A 21,420-nucleotide genomic window follows, 5' to 3' on the forward strand; every position below is an offset into this window, starting at 1 on the left:
ACCCAGGGGTCAAACCCAGATCTCCTGCATTGCAGGCTGATTCTTTACCATCTGAGCCACCAGGGAAGCCCAGTTCTTAAGATTATTTTGTCTCTATTTCTATTTCAATGACCCAGGCTATTCAGAAAGAGGATTTAAGGTGGTTAACTGGCTTGCCTTCTCCTTCTTGAACATTTCTCTGGGGTGTTCATGAACCTGGGGACAACTCGAATGTCTTGTCCTTAGCTTCTCTTCTTTCTCATCCCAGTCTGAGAAATTTTAAAAACAAAATTACTCTTTTTTGAATGGGAGAACCCCAGGCAGATCCTTGCTTATAGGTTTAAACCTGTAGTCTTTTTTAACTTTTTATTTTATATTGGAATATAACCAATTAACAGTGTGGTAGTTTCTAAATCCGTATTCTTAGAATTAGCTCTCTGTCCTCCCTGAACACCCACATCCCATGTTTTGGTCTTAGTTCAGGTTTACTGTATTCATACCTCCAAGTCCTCCTGAAAGGAGTGCCAAGTGGAAAGAAAGGAACTCATATCTGTTGAGCATCTATTGTGTGCTGAGCACAGCCGGATGCTCTAGAAATATTATTTCAGTAGCCCAGAGAGCTGGGAATTATGATCTCTGTTTAATAAGAAAAAGAAATGAAATCTGGAAGTGAAGTAGTTTCTCAACTTCACATACCTCTGGGAGATAATGGGTTCTGGAACTTGGCATCATGCCCACATTGTCATCTTGGTTTAGAAGAAAGAAGCTGTGATGTGGCCCCGGGGATAGAGATTTGAATGCATATGTATTGTTCTAAACCGAGTGGAGCAAGTGAAAGCCTTTCCACAGCACCTTTTATCCCTAATCACAGACCTGATCCCTATGTTAGATAGATCGTTTCCTCTTCCTGGGGCTGGTAGTGACCATATGAACCTTTGGTTTACAGTTGTGACCCCTGATTCCAGCAGCATGGCCCAATGGAATCAGCTCCAGCAGCTGGACACACGGTACTTGGAGCAGCTCCATCAGCTGTACAGTGACAGCTTCCCCATGGAGCTGCGGCAGTTTCTGGCCCCTTGGATCGAGAGTCAAGATTGGTAAGTCCTTCTCAAGAAACTCCCCAAATTGCTAGGTTTTAGTTTGAGTCAAGAGACATGATCTGCTCTAACTTAACTCTTTGCTTACTATTTCATCTTAAAGCTTATAGTTGCAGGTGACAGGGCAAAAGAGATTGGAAAGTAGGGGTCATTTTAGTCCTGAAAAACACTCTTACGTTAGAAGGGCATCTGGACAGCTGTCTTTTGGCACACCGAAGCATCCTCCTTGATGGTTCAGTTCAGTTCAGTCGCTCAGCCGTGTCCAACTGTTTGCGACCCCATGGACTGCAGCACCCCAAGCCTCCCTGTCCATCACCAACTCCCCAGAGTTTACTCAAACTCATGTCCATTGAGTCAGTGATGCCATCCAACCATCTCACCCTCTCTTATCCTTGCTTTCTTCCCTTTCTGCCTTCAATCTTTCACAGCATCAGGGTCTTTTCTAATGAGTCAGTTCTTTGCAAGATGTTTTGAAATTGAAAGTAAAAAGTGTTACTGGTTCAATCGTGTCTGACTCTGTGACCACATGGGCTATAGCCCGCCAGGCTTATCTGTCCATGGGATTCTCCAGGCAAGAATACTGGAGTGGGTTGCCATTCCCTTCTCTAGGGAATCTTCCCGACCCAGGGGTTGAACTCAAGCCTCCCACATTCCAGGCAGATTCTCTACCATCTGAGCCACCAGGGAAGCCCATTTTAATTTCATTTGCTTGATGAGATTCTCTGCATGTTCTGACGCTTCAGGGACATGCTACAGATGTGTGTGTGTTTTTTTTAATCTGAATGATAATTTTGTCGTGGATTAAAAAAGGTTTGGGTTTGTACTTCTGATTCCTTTTCATTAAAGAAAAGAGATACAGAGTCAGAGAAACAGACTCATTCATAGAGGAGATAGGGATTCCCTGGTGGCTTAGATGGTAAAGAAACCAACTGCAATGCAGGAGACCTGGGTTTGTAACCCTGGGTCAGGAAGATCCCCTGGAGAAGGAAATGGCAACCCATTCCAGTATTCTAGCCTGGAGAGTTCCATGGACAGAGGAGTCTGTCAGGCTACAGTCCATGGGATCACAAAAGTTGGACACGACTGAGAGACTAACACTTGGTCGTAGAGGAGATAATGGTATAGAATCCCAGCAACTCTTTCCTTCACTTTAATATATTCAGATCCAGCTTTTAATTTTGGTTTAATTCAGGCCCCTGACCTAGTTTTTCCAGAATTTGGTGAGGAAACAGGGAAGTGATTCAGAGATGTTGGAAATAGGCCATCCTAACCTGAAAGATAGATGGTTGATGGCATCATCGACTCGATAGACATGGGTTTGGGTGGACTCCGGGAGTTGGTGATGGACAGGGAGGCCTGGCGTGCTGCGGTTCATGGGGTTGCAAAGAGTCGGGCATGACTGAGCGACTGAACTGAACTGAACTGAACCTAGGATTGGTTATTTGTACTGAAAATCTGACCGTAGAGTTGACTGAGAATTTAAAGGAAAACAGCATATCTGATCATTCAAAATTTGATAAATATAGAATTATGACAGTTGCTGCTGCTAAGTCACTTCAATCGTGTCCCAACTCTGTGTGACCCCATAAATGGCAGCCCACCAGGCTCCGCTGTCCCTGGGATTCTCCAGGCAAGAACACTGGAGTGGATTGCCATTTCCTTCTCCAATGCATAAAAGTGAAAAGTGAAAGTGAAGTCCCTCAGTCGTGTCCAACTCTTCGCGACCCCATGGACTGCAGCCTACCAGGCTCCTCCATCCATGGGATTTTCCAGGCAAGAGTACTGGAATGGAGTGGGGTGCCATTGCCTTCTCCCATGACAGTCGCTAATAGTATCCAAAATAATTGCTGGTAATTTTAAAATCAGTGACATTTATGATTGCTGAGTAAGATGCATCTAAAATGGTGAGTGGGTTAAAGCATCAGATTTGCCTTGTTTTTCCCTCCTTCTTGATGGTGATTTCGAGTGCGTGCCTGTGCATGTATGAGCGTGTGTGTGTGTGTAGGTTTCAGAATCATTCTTTATCTTTATCTTCCTTTTTTTAGGGCATATGCAGCCAGCAAAGAATCACACGCGACTTTGGTGTTTCATAATCTCTTGGGAGAAATTGACCAGCAGTATAGCCGCTTCCTGCAAGAGTCCAACGTTCTCTATCAGCACAATTTGCGAAGAATCAAGCAGTTCCTTCAGGTGTGATGAGAAACTGAACCTGCAGAGGAGGGTTTTAGCTTTCTTTCCGGAAAATGTTTCTTTTCTCACTAGGCTAACTAATAACCTATCTTGTACTTTAAATCCAAGGAGAAATTACCAGCCCTTTGAGTATTATTGCTTGAAATTTACTTCATTGGTTCATTGAAATAATAATGTGATTTTTATGTTAATTATGTTAGTATGCTAACAAGTTACAAGTTCAGATGACTAGGAAGATGGCTCTCTTACTTTTCAGTGTCAAAGGCTTGGACACCATAGTTGGATACTCCTTGACAAAGTCAGTCACCCCCCGTAAGACCAGGATAACTCACTGTCCAAAGACAGACAACCAAGCCTACTGTCACTGCAGTACTGCTCATCGTGACTGCCTTTCTTCTTCTCTTCGTCACTTCATCTCCTACTGACTGTAGCCAGGCTCTGATGCTCTGTGGTCCATGTAGTAAATGTTAACACTTTCCCTAGTTTACGAGGAAGTTAACTTTAAGTTAGCAAAGTTCGGTGCTTGCTTCGGCAGCACATATACTAAAAATAAGTTAGCAAAGTTCGGTCCACATCTCCTGAGTCTGCTGCTGCTTTTCATTCTTTGTCTCCCCACTTACAGAGCAGATACCTTGAGAAGCCAATGGAGATTGCCCGAATTGTGGCCCGTTGCCTGTGGGAAGAGTCCCGCCTCCTCCAAACTGCAGCCACTGCAGCCCAGGTGAGGCCTGGGAAGAAACAAGCGCTGTTGACATGTGCTTCCTTTGTGTGAACGAAGATGTCCTTGCTTTTTGACCTCCGTAGTAGTGGGTGTTTGGGGGTTTTGTTTTGTACTGTAAAAATAACTTTCTCAAAAAAAAAATAACTTTCTCAGCATAGAGAATGCATTCTCCTTTTTAAGAAAGACTTTAAGTAATAAATCATTACAGAAAATTACAAGGAAGAAAGTTTTAAGAAGAGCTGAAAGGTCACTCGCTCCTCTGTCCATTTTCTCTTCCCAGGAAAACCAACATTATTAGTCTGGAATATATCCTTTCATAACTGTCTCCAGGCTCCTATAAACTATAGAAAACACACACACACACATTATATTTAAATTGGTTTGCTTCTCCACATCTTGCATTCTTTTGTTTAATTACATCATGTAAATCCTTCTAAGTCAAGTAGTTTAAAGCTAACTCACTTTATTTGGTGCGTAATATTCTGTAGTACATATTTGCTATAATTTATTATTGTCCCTTCAATAGACTTCATTTCATTCTGGTTTTCTTTTCTCCTCCACTAAAAACACTAGCTCAGTGCCTCCCTATATATCTTAATATATTTATGCTGTTTTCTCTTCTACAGATTTCTAGGCATGGGATTGTTAGATCAAGGGGTATGTGTGTGTGTGTATGTAAAATATATAAAATTTTATAGATAGTTCTGGGTTGCTTTCCCCAAATGCTGTAACAGTTCACACTTGCACCAGGAGGAATGACAATGTGCTATTCTTGAGAGCCACCTTGGGGGTGGTTTGAGATTGAGTCATTCAGGTTCATATGTATTTCTCTTTGTGGTTAAGTTTGAGAATAACCCCCCTAGAGCGAGAGATACAGTTAACTCAGGGAATAGAGAGTATATGACCCTACAGGCCCGTTGAGGGACCACATATTGATATATGATAGTCATATCCATCTCTCTAGATCATCTAATCTATTATATATCTATGTGTGTCCTCCTATGTGCTAGTTATTATGACACCCTGCTCTAGAGGAGGTTGTGGTCTGAAACAGAAAATCAAACAACTTTATAATGCAGTGGGTTTTCCAGGCAAGGGTACTAGCGTCGGTTGGTATGCCCCACTCCAGGGAATCATCCTGACCCAGGGTTCGAATTCTCTCCTATGCCTCCTTCATTGGAGGTGGGTTCTTTACCACTAGCACCACCTGGGAAGCTAATGAAAGATATACAAATTATTAAAATATATTTAAAAACGTGAAAAAACTTGATTTAACCATAAGAATATATTGAAAAAGACTTAAAAAAATTACACCCTGTATCCCAACAAAAAAGCTAATAGGCCAGATGTTTAGAAGTTTTAACAAACCTTTGTGGTACAAATTGTTCCATTATCATTTAACTCCTCCAAAGTGCAGGGGAAAAAGAGATGAGATTGAAATAATGCTAATATCAAGACCTAAACTACAGTGTAAATAAAACTGATTTATACAGCATGTATATTATCTATGGTGAATCAGATCACTAGCCCAGGTGGGATGCATGAGACGAGTGCTCGGGCCTGGTGCACTGGGAGGACCCAGAGGAGTCGGGTGGAGAGGGAGGTGGGAGGGGGGATCGGGATGGGGAATACGTGTAACTCAATGGCTGATTCGTGTCAATGTATGACAAAACCCACTGAAATGTTGTGAAGTAATTGGCCTCCAACTAATAAAATAAAATTAAAAAATAAATAAATAAATAAAACAACTTTGGAAGAAAAAAAAAAAAAAACTGATTTATGAGCTTGAAATAATGCTAACATCAAGACCTAAGAGAATGTAAATTTTAAATGGTTAGGATTTTTTAGGGAGTCTGTTAATGTAATTCATTAAATTAATAAATTAAAGAAGAAAAATTGTATTTTTGTTAGATGACAAAATTTAGTGTCCATTCTAGATTTTTAAAAGTAAAGAAATTAACAAAAAAAAAGAAAATTTGTCAGAAATGTGATACACAATGGTGAAACACTAAAGTAATATTGTTAAAATAGTTACAAGATTGAGGGTACCTCTTGCCACTGATATTTTTCTGAAAGATCAAGCCAATGTAATAAGACAGAAAAAGGGAGTGTAAATGTTGGAAAGTAAGAGACAAACTTTGAATGAGATAAAACAACACAACTATTGGAACTAACAAGAGTTCAGAAAAGTGGTTGTGTTCAAGGTAAATATTTTAAGAATCAGTAGTTCTCTTGTAAATAGTAGCAATAACGTTTCATTGCATGCAGATGTAATGGAAGATCAGCTTCATAACAGGAAAAACAAATGATATGATATGCATAATGTGTGAAAAAATGTCTGGAAGGATACATTTGTTATTATTGTTTGGTCGCTAAGTCATGTCCGACTCTTTTATAACCCCATGGACTGTAGCCCCGCCAGGTTCCTCTGTCCATGCGATTTCCTAGGCAAGAAAACTGGAATGTGTTGCCATTTCTTTCTCTAGGAGATCATCCTGACCCAGGGAACAAACCCGCCTCTCCTCCATTGACAGATAGATTCTTTACCACTGAGCTACCTGGGAAGCCCCAAAAAGATATGTACCAAAGCATTGATACTGTTGGCTATAGGAGACTTTCTTCTTTTCCCTGAGGGTTCTTTTGTTTATTTGGCTGATTGATTGGTTTTTTTGGCCACGCTGCCTGTGGGATTTTATTTCCTCAACCAGGGATTGAACCCACACCTTCTGCAGAGAAAGCACAGAGTCCTAACTACTGGACTACCAGGAAATTCCCCTGAGGTGTTTTCTTTAATAACCTCTAATCGGGGAATTTTTTTTTTCTTTTTCCCTTCTTTAAAAAAAACTGTGGTAGCATACACACAATGAAATGTATCTTTTTAACCCTTTTAAAATATACAGTTCCATTAGTGTTAAGTGCATCACATGGTGTACTTCTCCAGAAATTTGTTCATCTTGCAAATTTCTATACTTATTAAACAATAACTTCTTATTCCCCCTGGCATCACCATTCTACTTTCTGTCTCTATGAATTTGACCGTTCTTTGTTGTTGTTGTCCAGTTGCTAAGTCATGTCTGACTCTTTACGACTCCATGGACTGCAGCATGCCAGGCTTCTGTGTCTTTCTCTGTCTCCCGGAATTTGCTCAAACTCATGTCCATGGAGTTGGTGATACCATCCAGCTGTCTCATCCTCTGTTGCCCTCTTCTCCTCCTGCCTTCAATCTTTCCCAGCATCAAGGTCTTTTCCAACAAGTTGGCTCTTCACATCAGGTAGCCAAAGTATTGGAGCATCATCATCAGTCCTTCCAATTCAGGGTTGACTTCCTTTAGGGTTAACTGGTTTGATCTCCTTGCTGTCCAAGGGGCTCTCAAGAGTCTTCTCCAGCACCACAGTTCAAAAGCATCAATTCTTTGGCACTAAACCTTCTTTATGGTCCAACTCTCACATCCCTGCATGACTACTGGAATAACCACAGCTTTGACTAAACGGTCCTTTGTTGGCAAAGTGACGTCTCTGTGAATTTGACTCTCCTAGGTACCTCATTTAAGTGGTAACATACAGTGTGTGCCTTTTTTGACTGGTTTATTTCTCTTAGCATAACACTGTTAAGGTTTCTCCGTGTTGTAGCATGTTTATCCAGAATTCTCTTCCTTTCAAAGGATGAATACTATTCATTGTGTGGTTATATCACATTGTGTTTATCCATTCATCTTTATCCAAGTGTCAGTGGACACTTGGGCAGCTTCTACCTTTTGGCTATTGTGAGGGATGCTGCTGTGAACATGAGTGTGCAATATATATATTTTTTCTTTTCAAAGACAAAACAGGGACTTCCCTGGTGGTCCAGTGACTAAGACTCCAAGCTCCCAATGCAGGGGGCCTGAGTTCAACCCCTGATCAGGGCAGTAGATCCCACATACTGCAACTGGGTGTTCGTGTTCATCAACAAAAAGATCCAGCATGCCACAACTAAGACCATGCTGCGTGCCAAGTCGCTTCAGTCATGTCTGATTCTTTGTGACCCCGTGGACATGGCCCACCAGGCTCCTCTGTCCATGAGATTCTCTGGCAAGAATACTGGAGTGGGTTGCTGTGCCTCCCCTCCAGGGAATCTTCCCGACCCAGGGATCAAACCTGTGTCTCTTACATCTCCTGCTTTGGCAGGCAGGTTCTTTACCACCAGCGCCACCTGGCAACAAAGGCCAGGCACAGCCAAATTAATAATTAAAAAAAAAAAAGACAAAAATATAGCAGGAACAAAGAAGAAAGAACATCTAAGTCTAACTTAGAGAATCAGAGAAGGCATCGAGAAGAAAGGAGAGGTCATGTGTGAGCCAAGACTCAAGGCTTATCAGATGGGCATCAGGCAAATGGTATAGAGAGCACACCATAGGCAGAAAGAAGATCATGTTCAAACAGGGAATCGGAAGCATATGTATTCTTGGGAGAAGTGTAGAAAGTTCAGCATCTGGCTGGTTAAAGGAAGATAAGGCGGTCAGAGGGCCACATCGTGAGAATCTAGTTAGTCATGCCTCAGTCTGGCCCCAGAAGAGCAGTTTTACCACAGGGACTCGGGGCCAGACTGCCTGTTTGTGAACCCCAGCGCTCCGCCATGTGCTGTGTAACCTTAGGCAAACTGTTTGCTCTTTTCTCCTCCATTGGGGAAGGTATTTGTACTGACTTCATAGAATTAAATTAGTTCCTACATGTAAAATGCATAGAACAGAACCTGACACATGCATGCAAGATAAATGCTAACTGTTTTCTGTTGCTGCTGCTATTGTTATCATCAAGTCTGTTCAAAATGGGACCCACTAAAGAATTTCTTTTTTTTTTTGGCTGCACCACACAGCATGCAGGATCTTAGTTCCCTAACCCGGGATCCAACCTGTGCCCTCTGCAGTGGAAGCACAGAGTCTTAACCCCTGTACCACCAGGGAGGGCCCTCCACTAAAGAATTTTATGTAGAAAGCTGCTATGCTCAGATGCAGGTGAGGGGGTAATACTCATCATTCAAGTCATGAAGTAAGGGAGGTTAGCAGGTGGTACTTGTCTGTGCATCACTACAGTTTGCTGTTTGTGGAGAACTTTTATGCTTGCATACTGTTCCATAGGATAAAAATAATCAACTTAAGCCAATTTGGACAGAGGTGCCAACTTACCACGGGAGTTAGAAAAACAGGAAGTGTCCCAAGGATGTTCCCAATTGTGTTGATCGGGGCTGGCAACCAATGCCCAGGGCCCAAATCCAGCCTGCTGTGTTTTTTTTTTTTTTTAATTTAAAATTGAAAGCTAATTACAATATTGTGTTGGTTTCTGCCGTACATCAACATGGATCAGCCATCAATATACATATATGTTCCCTCCCTCTTGAGCCTCCCTCCCACCTCCCATTCCATCCCAGCCCTGTAGGTTGTCACCGAGCCCTGGTTTGAGTTCCCTGAGTCATAACAGCAAATTCCCTCTGGCTATCCATTTTACATATGATAGTGTATGTGTGTCCCTGATGCTCTCTCCATTCATCCCGTCCTCTCCTTCCAATCCCCCTCCCACCCCATGCTGTGTATTTTTGCAAATGAAGTGTTTTTGGAACTCAGCCACTCACGTTCACCTGTGCACTGTGCTTTCATGCCACAATGGCAGGGCTGCGTATTTATGACAGAGACTGCATAACCGACAAAGCCAAAAAAATTTACACTGTGGCCCTTAGAGGAAAAGTTTGCAGCCCCATGCTACAGAGCTAGCTCAAGTCAGGTCTCACTGTTGTTTCGTCTGTTGACATCGTCTGGCATATTCCCACCTGTCTTTTGTGGGTAAAGCCCTGGGAGACTAGTGGGATGTGGTCCCTTGTTTCCCAGGGCTCTCTGTCTAACTGGGTAATAGGTGCACAAACACTTCAAGTGAGAAGAATGTAAAGGAGGATGTTGAAGTTGAGTAAGGTTTCATAGTGGAGCAAAAATATTTGTACTGAGTTTGGAAGTGAATGAGTTCAGGTGTGCCAGTGAGTGAGGTGGCGCTAGTGGTAAAGAACCTGCCTGCCAATGCAGGAGACATAAGAGACTCAGGTTTGATCCCTGGGTCGGGACAAGCCCCTGGAGGAGGGCATGGCAACCCACTCCAGTATTTTTGCCTGGAGAATTCCATGGACAGAGGAGCCTCGTGGGCTTCAGTCCAGAGGGTCACAAAGAGTTGGACACGACTGAAGCAACTTAGCACGTATGCACGCACACAGTTAGGCTGAGTATACAGGCTGCAGGGAGTCAGTGTGGAAACTTGCTGTTTGCAGAGAAGGGTGGGGAGTTTGTGGTGACTGAAGCACAGGGAGGGAGGGTTTAAGTTCTTCTTGGATTGTGTGAAACAGCTGTCTGTGCTGGGCTGAGATGATTATACCTGGAAGCAGAGGGGCACCGTTTCTGTGGGTGATAACTGATCACATCCGTTTTCCTTCTTTAAGTGCAGTGCCAATTTAGAAGTAGACCTGGGAGGACCTCCCTGGTGATCTAGTAGTTAGGACTCTTCACTGCTAGTACAGGTGGCACCGGTTCAATTTCTGGTCAGGGAATGAAGATCACACATGCCATGTGACACAGCCAAAATATAAAGAAAAAAATTTTCTAAAAAAAGAAACAGACCAGGAAGTTGACACCAGATAAAACAATCAGCTGCATTGTTGGTAAACAGGATTGGAAAGCATGACTTGGATGGATGACTAAAGGGGCTTTATTTTTATTTATTTGTGTGTTTTAAATTTTTTTAAAAACTTATTTTTATATCAGAGTATTATTAACAAAGTACAGTGAAGTGATTCAGTTATACATGTATATATATATATATATCTGGGGCTTTTCAGGTGGTTCAGAAGGTAAAGAATCTGCCTCCAGTGCGGGAGACCGGGGTTCAATCCCTGGGTTGGGAAGATCCCCCTAGAGAAGAGAATGGCTGCCCACCCCAATATTCTTGCCTGGATAATTCCAGAGACAGAGGAACCTGGTGGGCTATAGTGCAGGAGGTGGCAAAGAGTTGGACATGTCTGAGCAATTAACACTTTGACTTTTCACTTCATACATGTATCTATTCTTTTTCAAGTTCTTCTCCCATTTAAGCTATTACATAATATTGAACAGAGTTCCTTGCTCTATACAGTAGGTCCCTGTTGGTCATGCATTGTAAATACAGCAGCTAATCCCAAACTGTTTATTTATATTGAAGTATAGTTGATCTACAGTGTTTCAGATGTACAGCTGAGCAATTCAGTCTCTTCTTCAGATTCTTTTCCATGATAGGTGATTATAAGATATTGATTACAGTTCCCTGTGTTGTTCAGGAGGTGCTTGTTGTGTAGAGGCCTGTTGTCTGAGTCAGGTACTGGGGTGAGAGACGGGGTTTGCAGGACAGCACTGCCCCAGCCATCCTTTTGGAGCTTTAGAGACCACATGCTAATAATACCACCTGAACTCAGACACATAGGCCTCTAGAACTGCTTCTAGAAACCAGGCCCTGGCTCCTGCCCTAGATGTGCCCCGGGAAGGCAAGAGTGGGAGGAGAGAGCCACCAGCTTAAGGGCTGGGTCTTCAAAGATCTCTGTGTGGACAGTCTTTCTCCCAACCTCACTGATGCAATGAGTCACTCCTGTGAAGAGAGTTATGTAAGAGTGGAGGTCGCCTTCCTGGGACTCCTAAGGGAAGTTTATATTCTGTGGGCTTGGACAGGGTCCAGGAAAAGGAGAGAATAGTTCCCTCTAATGGTGGCGTGTTTCAGTCTACTTTGGAGACTTGTGGTAGCAGTGTGGAGAGCAGATTGGAAGTGAGAGAGGCTAGAGGCAAAGGGATCAACTGCTGGGGCTTGAGTGGAGCCAGTGGCACTAGAGATGGATTGGAGAGATTACGGAATACAGAGCCAGGAAGATAGCTCAGTGGTAGCTCAGTGTGAAGTCAAAGACAACTGAAAATTTCTAGTTTGGACTCTCAATTCTTTTCCACCACACTGTCTTGGTTACTGCAGCTTTTACATGGTCTTTAATGTCCTCTTACTTTGACAGAACTTATTTGTAAGTTGCATGTGCTATTCAACCTTTTCGAGGCACCAGCCATCACATTCCCTTTTCCCCCAAGATGATATCTCTTGATTGGGAATTTTATTCTTCTACGGAAATGTGTTAAAAACCTTCATGCTTTTTTTTCCCCCGGCCTGTACCGCATGACATTTGAGATCTTAGTTCCCCAACCAGGGATCATACCCTCACCCGTGCAGTGGAAGTGTGTGTACTTAACCACTGGGCTGCCAGGGAAGTCCCCCTCGCCCTGTGCATTTAAACAGTCATCCAGCATCTGATTTCAGAGTTTGTCCTGATTAAAAACAAAAATGTATACATCCTTACCTGCAATGAGCTTTTTGAAGGTAGGGACTGTGTCTTAGGTTAACATGTGGTCTCTGAGTGCAGTACATAGAATGAGTTTATAGTATGGCATCCCTGCTGACTCAGTCAGTAAAGAATCTGCCTGCCAGTGCAGGAGATGTGGGTTCAATCCCTGGGTCAGGAAGATCCCCTGGGAAGCAAATGGCAACCCATTCCAGTCTTTTTGCCTGGGAAATCCCATGGACAGAGGAGCCTGGCAGGCTACAGTCCGTGGAGTCACTAAAGAGTCAGACACGACTTAGCGACTAAACCACCACAAGATTAAAAAGCTAAGGACACGAGGAAAAGTGTGAGAGCTTTCTTGGCCTGCACTGACAGCCCCTGGAGAGCAGTGGGTGCTGTGGGACCGCCCCTCTCCTCACAGCGGCAGCAGCAGCAGCTCAGGCCAAGTAGGAAGGGTCACGGAGGAGATGGAGACCAGACAGGGGTATTCTTCTCCCTCTATTTCCGGCTTTCATGTGCATGTGCTCCCTGTTTTGGCAGCAAGGGGGCCAGGCCAACCACCCCACAGCCGCTGTGGTGACAGAAAAGCAGCAGATGCTGGAGCAGCACCTGCAGGACGTCCGCAAGCGTGTCCAGGTGAAGCAAGTCTTGGGCGGGAAGCCTTTTCTTGGGGAAGCGTCCTGTGGGTCCCGTGTGTAGCTTTTGTGAGGTTGTGGCTTTATTTGAATCCTGCTCAGAAACTTTCTTTTCTCTCTCCCGAGGGCAGTCCTTTTTTTTTACTTCTCTTTTGGTTGGTTTTTTGAAACAGGATCTAGAACAGAAGATGAAAGTGGTAGAGAATCTCCAGGATGATTTCGATTTCAACTATAAAACCCTCAAGAGTCAAGGAGGCAAGTGCATATTAGAGACATTAAAATCCCCCATGTAAAGTGAGTTTGTGTTCCTGGAGTCTCAGAGCTGGCTCATCTTGACTCTGTTCAGACTCAGGGGAAGGGGTGCTCAGAGGCTGCTGGCGGTTAAGGGAGCCCAGTTACTGAGGCTAGGCATATTCCCTCAGTTCACGGAGGCTCTCCTTCCTTCTCAGACATGCAAGATCTGAATGGAAACAACCAGTCGGTGACCAGGCAGAAGATGCAGCAGCTCGAACAGATGCTTACTGCCCTGGACCAGATGCGGCGCGTAAGAGCAGGGGACCCCCTCCCCCTGCCTGGCTCACTCGCCTTTGGGAATTGGGCATCTCTGGGAAGAACTTGCCGGTTTCCTAATCAGTTCCTTCTCTGGAATTGACCAAAGACTGTGGTTAGAGATGGTCTGGGGGAATGTTTTCTGACTTTTTTTTTTGTTTCCAACCAGAGCATCGTGAGTGAGCTGGCGGGGCTTTTGTCAGCGATGGAGTATGTGCAGAAAACTCTCACGGATGAAGAATTGGCTGACTGGAAGAGGCGACAACAGATTGCTTGCATTGGAGGCCCTCCTAACATCTGCTTAGATCGGCTAGAAAACTGGTATGATAGAGAAGAGAAGTTCTCCCTTTCTTTTCAGAGAGCTGTGCTAACTCATGGTCAGAGCTGCATAAAGAGTTGCTACTGTATTTCAGTAGAGAAGGGCATGGCAGCCCACTCCAGTATTGTTGCCTGGAGAATCCCATAGACAGAGCAGCCTGGCAGGCTACAGTCCATAGGATCGTACAGAGTCAGATACAACTGAAGCGGCTTAGCGTGCACATACTGTATTTCAGAGGTGGGGATTTCAACATACTCAAATTTAGTCTAAGGGTTAAAGCTTTTTACTTTATTTGGACAATTTTCAAAATGATAATGTATTCGTGTTCACTATATTTTAAATATATTTTGCTAATTTAAAGTTTTTGGTTTAATTGTTTTAAATTTTAGTTATTCTAAGACTCCCAAATGACATGTGCTCTTTATAAGAGAAAAAAGTTCAAATACAGAAAGTCGATAAAGAGCAGAAAAGACTTTAAAAATCAAATCATAAAAAAAAAAATCAAATCATGGAGAGGTACTTAAACATTTGGTGACCGTCACTCCAGACATGTTATTATATATACATATACAAAGATAAAAATCCGTACATTTCACATTTGTAGAATCATTCTTTATATGCTTGTCTATAATCTGCTCTTTTACTTTGATTCACTCAGAAAATCATGATTGAGCACCCTTGATGTCCAAGGCCCGATACTCAGTATGTTACACCAGCTTAAACTGGGAGAAACTTGACCTGACAGGAACCCTGGATACACAGAGCATGAAATTGGAAATTTAGGATAGCTCTACAGGAGAGGCCTGTTTTATTCATCTAACTAACCCTGAGCTTTGCTCATTGATTGAAAGCAGTTTTAAATGTTTTCCGATCAGGGAACCAAATAGCTTTTAAGTTCTAGGAATGTATTGAGATGTTTCTATAACATCTCATAGGAAAACCAAGCAAACATTTTGGCCAACCCGGTAGGTGCCTGAAGGGAGTCTGTGACCTCAGGAGTCCCGGTGCTGTCCTTCTACACCCCTTGCCTTCCACTCTCTCTCTTTGGGGTCTTTACTAAACTAGTGGGGGACCATCAGAGAGAGCCACTGATAGTCTCCCTCCTTGGGCGCAGACTTAATCAGCCTTTGTCTCCCTGTCTACTTTTTCTATATGCATGTTATCAATATTTGGAAACATAATGTCGCGTCTGGTCATTCGTGGAAGGTGAGGTTTAAAGGGCTCCTGGGGATCGTGCAGTTCAACCCTGTCTCTCAGGCAAGGGGACATCAAGGAAAGAACCTGGTCAAGCTTGCAAAGACAGTGAGGAAGAGAGGAAGAGAGCTGTTCAAACCTATCATTTTGGGCTGCCAGATATCCTGCGTTTCCCTAGTCCTCACATTTGGTATAAAAACAAGTTAGGCTGAAGAAAGTGAGCACCAAATTCCATATTTTGTATTCTCTGTCTGGGTTCTAACGTGTTAACTTTCCATTGGTTACCTCATTAATGCCTCCTAGTGGTGTAAGTTTTGGCATGTCTTCCTCTGTGTCTGCTTCCTCCTTTGAAAAGTAAACTTCTAGGAAGTGAAATGAAGGTTGCTCAGTTGTGTCCGACTCTTTGTGACCACATGGACTGTGGCCTGCCAGGCTCCTTGTCCATGGAATTCTCTAGGCAATAATACTGGAGTGGGTAGCCGTTCCCTTCTGGCAGGTCAAAGGTTAGGACTTGGCACTTTCCTGGTGGGGATCCTGCAAACTATGCTGCATGGCACCCCCCCCAAAAAAAAAAGGCAAAATAATTTTCCCTTTTCTAATCTAGTGCCGCTAAACAATGTATTTAGAAATGGTCAGTTTTATGCTACTCACATTTTCCCATAATGAAAAAAATGCCCCTTTCTTATGTCGGATGACTGCATGAGAATACCTGTGGTATTATTCCCTTCCCCTTCTCCAGCTCATTTATATACACCCAGAACATATAACCGGGAACATCCTTATTTTATTGGCAGGATAACCTCATTAGCAGAATCTCAGCTTCAGACCCGCCAACAAATTAAGAAACTGGAGGAGCTGCAGCAGAAGGTTAGCTACAAAGGGGACCCCATTGTACAGCACCGGCCAATGCTGGAGGAGAGAATCGTGGAGCTGTTTAGAAACTTAATGAAAAGGTAACATAGAGCCCTTGCCCGTTTCCCCCATCACCTCCCCCACCAATGTTCTTGAACGAGAGCTTAGTTGACTTCTGAGGAACAGGACAGGGACCAGCCCACTGCAGCATGTGTGACCCACTGACTTTCTCTGTCCCCTCCAGTGCCTTCGTGGTGGAGCGGCAGCCCTGCATGCCTATGCATCCTGACCGGCCATTAGTCATCAAGACTGGTGTCCAGTTCACAACTAAAGTCAGGTGGGCTGCGGCACCTCCTCTTCTGATGGATGTTGTATCAAGGGACACCCTCAGGGCCAGAACAGAGTTGGTGGGCGGGGTTGTTCTTCACAGCCATCGCAGGCAGTACTGTGATGGATAGGGAGTTTTTTTTGCGAAATATCAACTTGCTCTTTGATCATCCTGTCAAACGCTAAAGAACAGGAATCTTTCTGAGGTTACTTGGATGTATTCCTATGATTCGGTCCCACTGTATTCCTGATTCCAGGCCTGATGTCTCAGGTCATAGCATCTCCATCTACCATGCAAAAGGGGCAGAATAATGCCAGTTATCTTCTGTTCTTTGAGCCTGCTTTTTCCTGAGCATTTGAAGGGGAAGAGTAAAGCTTAGTGATAATAGACGCTAAGAGGTCACAGGGCAGGTGGGTGGGGGACCTGCAGGTAGAGCATTACTTTCACATTCAAGTCAGAACAGGTAAGCTGGGGTTTGCCCTTCTGCAGTGAAATTTCCCTCCTCAGAAAGGTTGGTAGTACGCTGTTGGGTTTCTGGTCTAATAGAAAGAATACCAACTTCAGAGCATGTATTCCTGTAATGTTTTTCGTGAAATGGCTTTCATTATGCTTTTGTGTGTCTCTCACAACTTCGTCCAAGTTCTTAGTTCTTAGGCTTTTTTTTTCAGTCCCTTTTGGCCTGAAGGGGGTGATGCTTGACTTCAGATGAAAGGAAGCACTGGCAGGAAGAAAAATTTGGGATTATGACTCATCTGTTTAGAATTGAAGAGTTATGAATTTTAGATTCAACTAGAAGTTGCTGGGGGAGCCTAGTGGCTGTTTTTTAAAACTGGATTTTTTTCCTTTGCTCTGAAACTTTCCCCTCCCCCGCTTTTTTTGACATAGGTTGCTGGTTAAATTCCCTGAGTTAAATTATCAACTTAAAATTAAAGTGTGCATTGACAAGTAAGTACTCTTTATCTTAGCTCCTTTTTTTTTCTTTTCTTCAAATGAGGGACAGAGAAATGAGAACTTTGATAGACATCATGTGAATTTAGAGGCTTTATCTATATTCAGAGATCTTCATTTTTTTTTTTTAAGTTTTCAAAAGCCTTGCTGTGCATTGTCATTTACGTGCCTGAACAAAACCACGAAGCTGGCGGTAGCGATTTGAATTGTGATTGCCATTGTGACCTCAAGTCCCTCTTTCTTTGTTTTTTTACTTATAAATGTAACTTGTGCATATTATGTAAAATTGAGAATATATGGGAAAATTGATTTTAGTTGTTGTTCCACGCTTTACCACCTAATGGAATCCTCTTCCATATTTGACAGTACCTTTAAAAAAATTAAAATGCACTTACCCTCTGAAGACATTAGAAAAGAGAAAATGTAGGTGATATAATTATTCATCTGGAAATTCCATGAGAATGAACTAGAAAATAGTTATGAAGCCAGGGACTCGAGGAAGGTGATAGGTTTCATAAATGAGTAAGCAAAAATTAATGACTTTAACCATAAATTAGCATAAAAAAATCACCTTCTCACTAAAAAAAACTGTCCATCAGAATAAATTCTAGATGTATCTTAAAAGCATAGGCAAGGACTTCCCTGGTGGTCCGGGGTTAAGAATCTGCCTGCCAGTGCAGGGGACACAGGTTTGATCCCTGGTCTGGGAAGATTCCACATGCTGAGGGGCAACTAAGCCTGTGAGCTACAACTCGAGAGTAGCCCCTGCTCATCACAACTAGAGAAAGCCTGAGCACAGCAACAAAGACCCAGCACTGCCAAGAAATAAATAAATAAGTTAATCAATTAAGATTTTTTAAATGAATAAGCAAATGTGTAATGTAATGGTGGTAGAATGGCAACCACTTTTGGAGAACAATTTGGCAGTTTCCTGAAAAGTTAAACATGCACCTATCCTACAACCCAACCACTCCACTCCTAGGTGTTCATCCAAGAGAATTGAAAGTTTATGTCCACACAAAGGGTTGTACAGGAATCTTCACTGATAAATGAGTGTCCATGAGTTTGTGGTATATCCATGCAAGGGAAATACTACTCATCAACAAAAAGGAATAGAGTATTGATATATATAATACACGGATAAATCTCAAATTAAATACACCAAGAGGGAGAAGCCAGACCGAGAAAAGAGAGTACATACTTTATGTTTCCCTTTATATAAAATTCTGGAAGTGCAAATAAATCTATCATGACCAAAAGCAGATCATTGGTTGTCTGGAGACAGGTATGGGTGGAGTGTGGGACTGGGGAATGGGTTGCATAAGGGAGGTGGGAACCTTGGGGATGAGGGATTGATGAATATGTTCAGCCTCTTGATTGGGCTGGTGTCACAGGTGTGTGTGGTATACATCTATCAGACCTCATCAGCTTGTGCATTTTACATATGCCGTTTATTATTCATCAATTATATATCAAAGCTGTAATACAAATAAATAATATAAAATAAATAAATATAGACTAGACATGAGGGAAAACTTTCTGATAACAGGGACTTGATTTAAGTTCTAAAATGTGATATATGGGAGGTTCCCACGTGGTCTAGTGGTTAAGTCTCCAAGGTTTCACTGCTAAGGGCCCAGGTTCAATCCCTAGTTGGGGAACTAAAGTCCCACAAGCCAAGTGGCCCCCAAAAGACATAAAATGTGATGTATGAAAAGATATCTTCTAAATGGTTTAAAAGTTGATCCATTTTAATCTATAAACTCCCATGGAATGCACTATCTAATAAGTAGTAGATATTATTAATTCTAAAAGCATAAGTGGATATATAGCAACGGAGCAGGACTTTTAAAACAGTACTAAAATAATTTTTAAAAGAAAACACTGAGAAATGGTGACTATGTAAAAGATGAAATACTCAAAAACGTAGTTAAAAGACAAGGAACACGCTGGGAAGAATATTTCCGGCTATATCAATGGGATACTGTGAGTTGCAGGTAATAGTAGACCTTTATAGAAAGCCCAGTGTGGCTTCAGTAATAAGGAAATTTGCAACCCAGTATAACTGGAAATGCAAAGTTAGAACAAGTTCCGGGTGGTGAGATCAGTGACTCAATTCCTGTCACCAAGGATCCAGAACCTTCCATTTCTCTTCTCTGCCACCATAAGTAGCACGGGCATTCTAGAGTGCCCTCTGGGTTGCAGCATGGTTGCTTGTAGTAAAGGCCACCTGCCTCCTTGCTGATGTGCAGCTGAAGCTACAGAACATAAATCCAGCCTGAGGGAGAATTCCTTTCCGGTCTGACTGAGACAGTGTGGGTCCTGTCCTCACTCCTGGACCACTGCACTGTGCATATGCTCGGTTCTGTGGGCTTAGTGAGCAGGATCCCCTGCAACTGGGAATGGGAAAGGATACTTGATGGAGTCAAGGTTCTGTTAGGAAGAGGGGAGTAGAGGTTGGGTAGGCAACCAGCTGTGTCTTCTACTTGAACATGTACAGGGATGTTAGATTTCACATACACCTTGTAATTGAGTCCTTGACAGAAATCCCCAGGAGAACAGCAGTTTTTCCATCCAAGTAAATGATAGGTGTTCAAAGTGGACTTTCGAAGAGACTTGGGGCCTGTTTTATTAACGCTGGTTTATGTTCTTAACAGAGACTCCGGGGACGTTGCTGCTCTCAGAGGGTAAGTTCAGCATACAGGCTTCCTTCTGTTCTGTATAGTCTAACTTTGTCCCTGGCCATTTGGTCACATATGTGGTTGGTCTTTTCCTCCTGTGATTCAGGTCCCGTAAATTTAACATTCTGGGCACAAACACGAAAGTGATGAACATGGAAGAGTCTAACAATGGCAGCCTCTCAGCGGAGTTCAAACACTTGGTACATGGGAGAAGCCTGGGCTCCCTTTCGTCAGGGCCTCTGGCAGGGAGAGGGGCTTGGGGAGAGGCTCGCCTGACGGAGGATGCTCTTTGCTTTTCTTACAGACCCTGAGGGAGCAGAGGTGCGGTAATGGGGGCCGAGCCAACTGCGACGTAAGTTTTGTTGGAGATTAGCTGAGCGGGAGAGAGAAAGCGCCTCCATGGGAACTTCCCTGGTGGTTAAGACTCCATGCTTCCAATGCAGGGGGTGTGGGTTTGATCCCTGGTCAGGGAACTAAGCGGAGAAGGCAATGACACTCCACTCCAGTACTCTTGCCTGGAAAATCCCATGGACGGAGGAGCCTGGTAGGCTGCGGTCCACGGGGTCACGAAGAGTCAGACATGACTGAGTGACTTTACTTTCACTTTTCACTTTCATGCATTGGAGAAGGAAATGGCAACCCACTCCAGTGTTCTTGCCTGGAGAATCCCAGGGACTGGGGAGCCTGGTGGGATGCCGTTTATGGGGTTGCACAGAGTCAGACACGACTGAAGTGACTTAGCAACAGCAGCAGAGAACTAAGATCTCACATGCCTTGCAGACAAAACACTGAAACTTTTTATAAAAAGAAAAGAAAAAGAGCCTCCTTACTGCCCAGAAGTAAAGACATCTACCTGCTGTTTCATCTGCAGTCACCACCACCCAACGCTTGAGTAGTCACACATGCCTTGGAGGAGTTCTCTGGCCCAGAGCTTTTCCTTGATTGTCTGGAGAGTTAGCTCATATTTAAGGAGTGTAAAGTCCCTTGCCCACACCCTCTTGGTAGAAAAGGAGCCTTCCGCCTTGCCTGGGGCTTTCCAAATTCCCCTTTGAACTTGAGTGCACTGACACGGCTTGTTTCAGCTTTTGGTGATCTGTTTTGGTCACTGAGGTGGGATGGCTTTCAACACATCCAAATTAAACATCTTACCAAAAGAGAAACAGCAAACTCTCTTGTTCTTTACCCACTTTGTTTCTTCTCTGCCTCCCATTGACTCAGATTCTTGGATGCTTAGTGTTAAGAATAAACTTAAGGGAATTCCTTGGTGTGGTTACGACTCGGGGCCTTCACTGCCGTGGGCCTGGGTTCAATTCCTGGTTGGGAAACTAAGATTCCACAAACTATATGGCCCCCCAAAAAAGAATAAACTTAAAAAAAGAAAGTAAATGTGACCAAGCTCTGGTTTTAAATCTTTTTTATAAAATTGTGACACGCTATTCTTTTTCTGTTTGTCTCCTGAGCTTTTCTTACCCTCTTCTCTAGAGTGTAGCAGGCCTTTTAAAACAACAAACTGAATCTATAAGACTTGACAGCAGTTGAAGAGTGAGGTTGTTTCTCTGCAGTGA

The 21,420-nt window shown here is 43.2% G+C and overlaps 1 protein-coding gene across 4 annotated transcripts in view; it reads left to right on the forward strand.

Moving 5' to 3' along the window:
• Nucleotides 1-21,420, forward strand: part of STAT3 (signal transducer and activator of transcription 3) — a 70,439-nt gene that overhangs the window by 38,515 nt on the left and 10,504 nt on the right. For all 4 annotated transcript variants that reach the window (XM_065910778.1, XM_065910775.1, XM_065910777.1 and 1 more), the window contains exons 2-14: nucleotides 926-1,076; nucleotides 3,122-3,266; nucleotides 3,889-3,987; nucleotides 12,890-12,985; nucleotides 13,158-13,239; nucleotides 13,434-13,528; nucleotides 13,703-13,854; nucleotides 15,841-15,999; nucleotides 16,143-16,235; nucleotides 17,112-17,171; nucleotides 19,832-19,861; nucleotides 19,962-20,055; nucleotides 20,160-20,207. In XM_065910778.1, the coding sequence (XP_065766850.1) occupies nucleotides 949-1,076; nucleotides 3,122-3,266; nucleotides 3,889-3,987; nucleotides 12,890-12,985; nucleotides 13,158-13,239; nucleotides 13,434-13,528; nucleotides 13,703-13,854; nucleotides 15,841-15,999; nucleotides 16,143-16,235; nucleotides 17,112-17,171; nucleotides 19,832-19,861; nucleotides 19,962-20,055; nucleotides 20,160-20,207 (1,281 nt within the window). In that variant the 5' untranslated portion in view covers nucleotides 926-948. The remainder of the gene's footprint in view (nucleotides 1-925; nucleotides 1,077-3,121; nucleotides 3,267-3,888; nucleotides 3,988-12,889; nucleotides 12,986-13,157; nucleotides 13,240-13,433; nucleotides 13,529-13,702; nucleotides 13,855-15,840; nucleotides 16,000-16,142; nucleotides 16,236-17,111; nucleotides 17,172-19,831; nucleotides 19,862-19,961; nucleotides 20,056-20,159; nucleotides 20,208-21,420) is intronic.

The sequence above is a fragment of the Muntiacus reevesi genome, chromosome 18, assembly GCF_963930625.1.
Source record: "Muntiacus reevesi chromosome 18, mMunRee1.1, whole genome shotgun sequence".
Classification (NCBI taxonomy): Eukaryota; Metazoa; Chordata; class Mammalia; order Artiodactyla; family Cervidae; genus Muntiacus; species Muntiacus reevesi.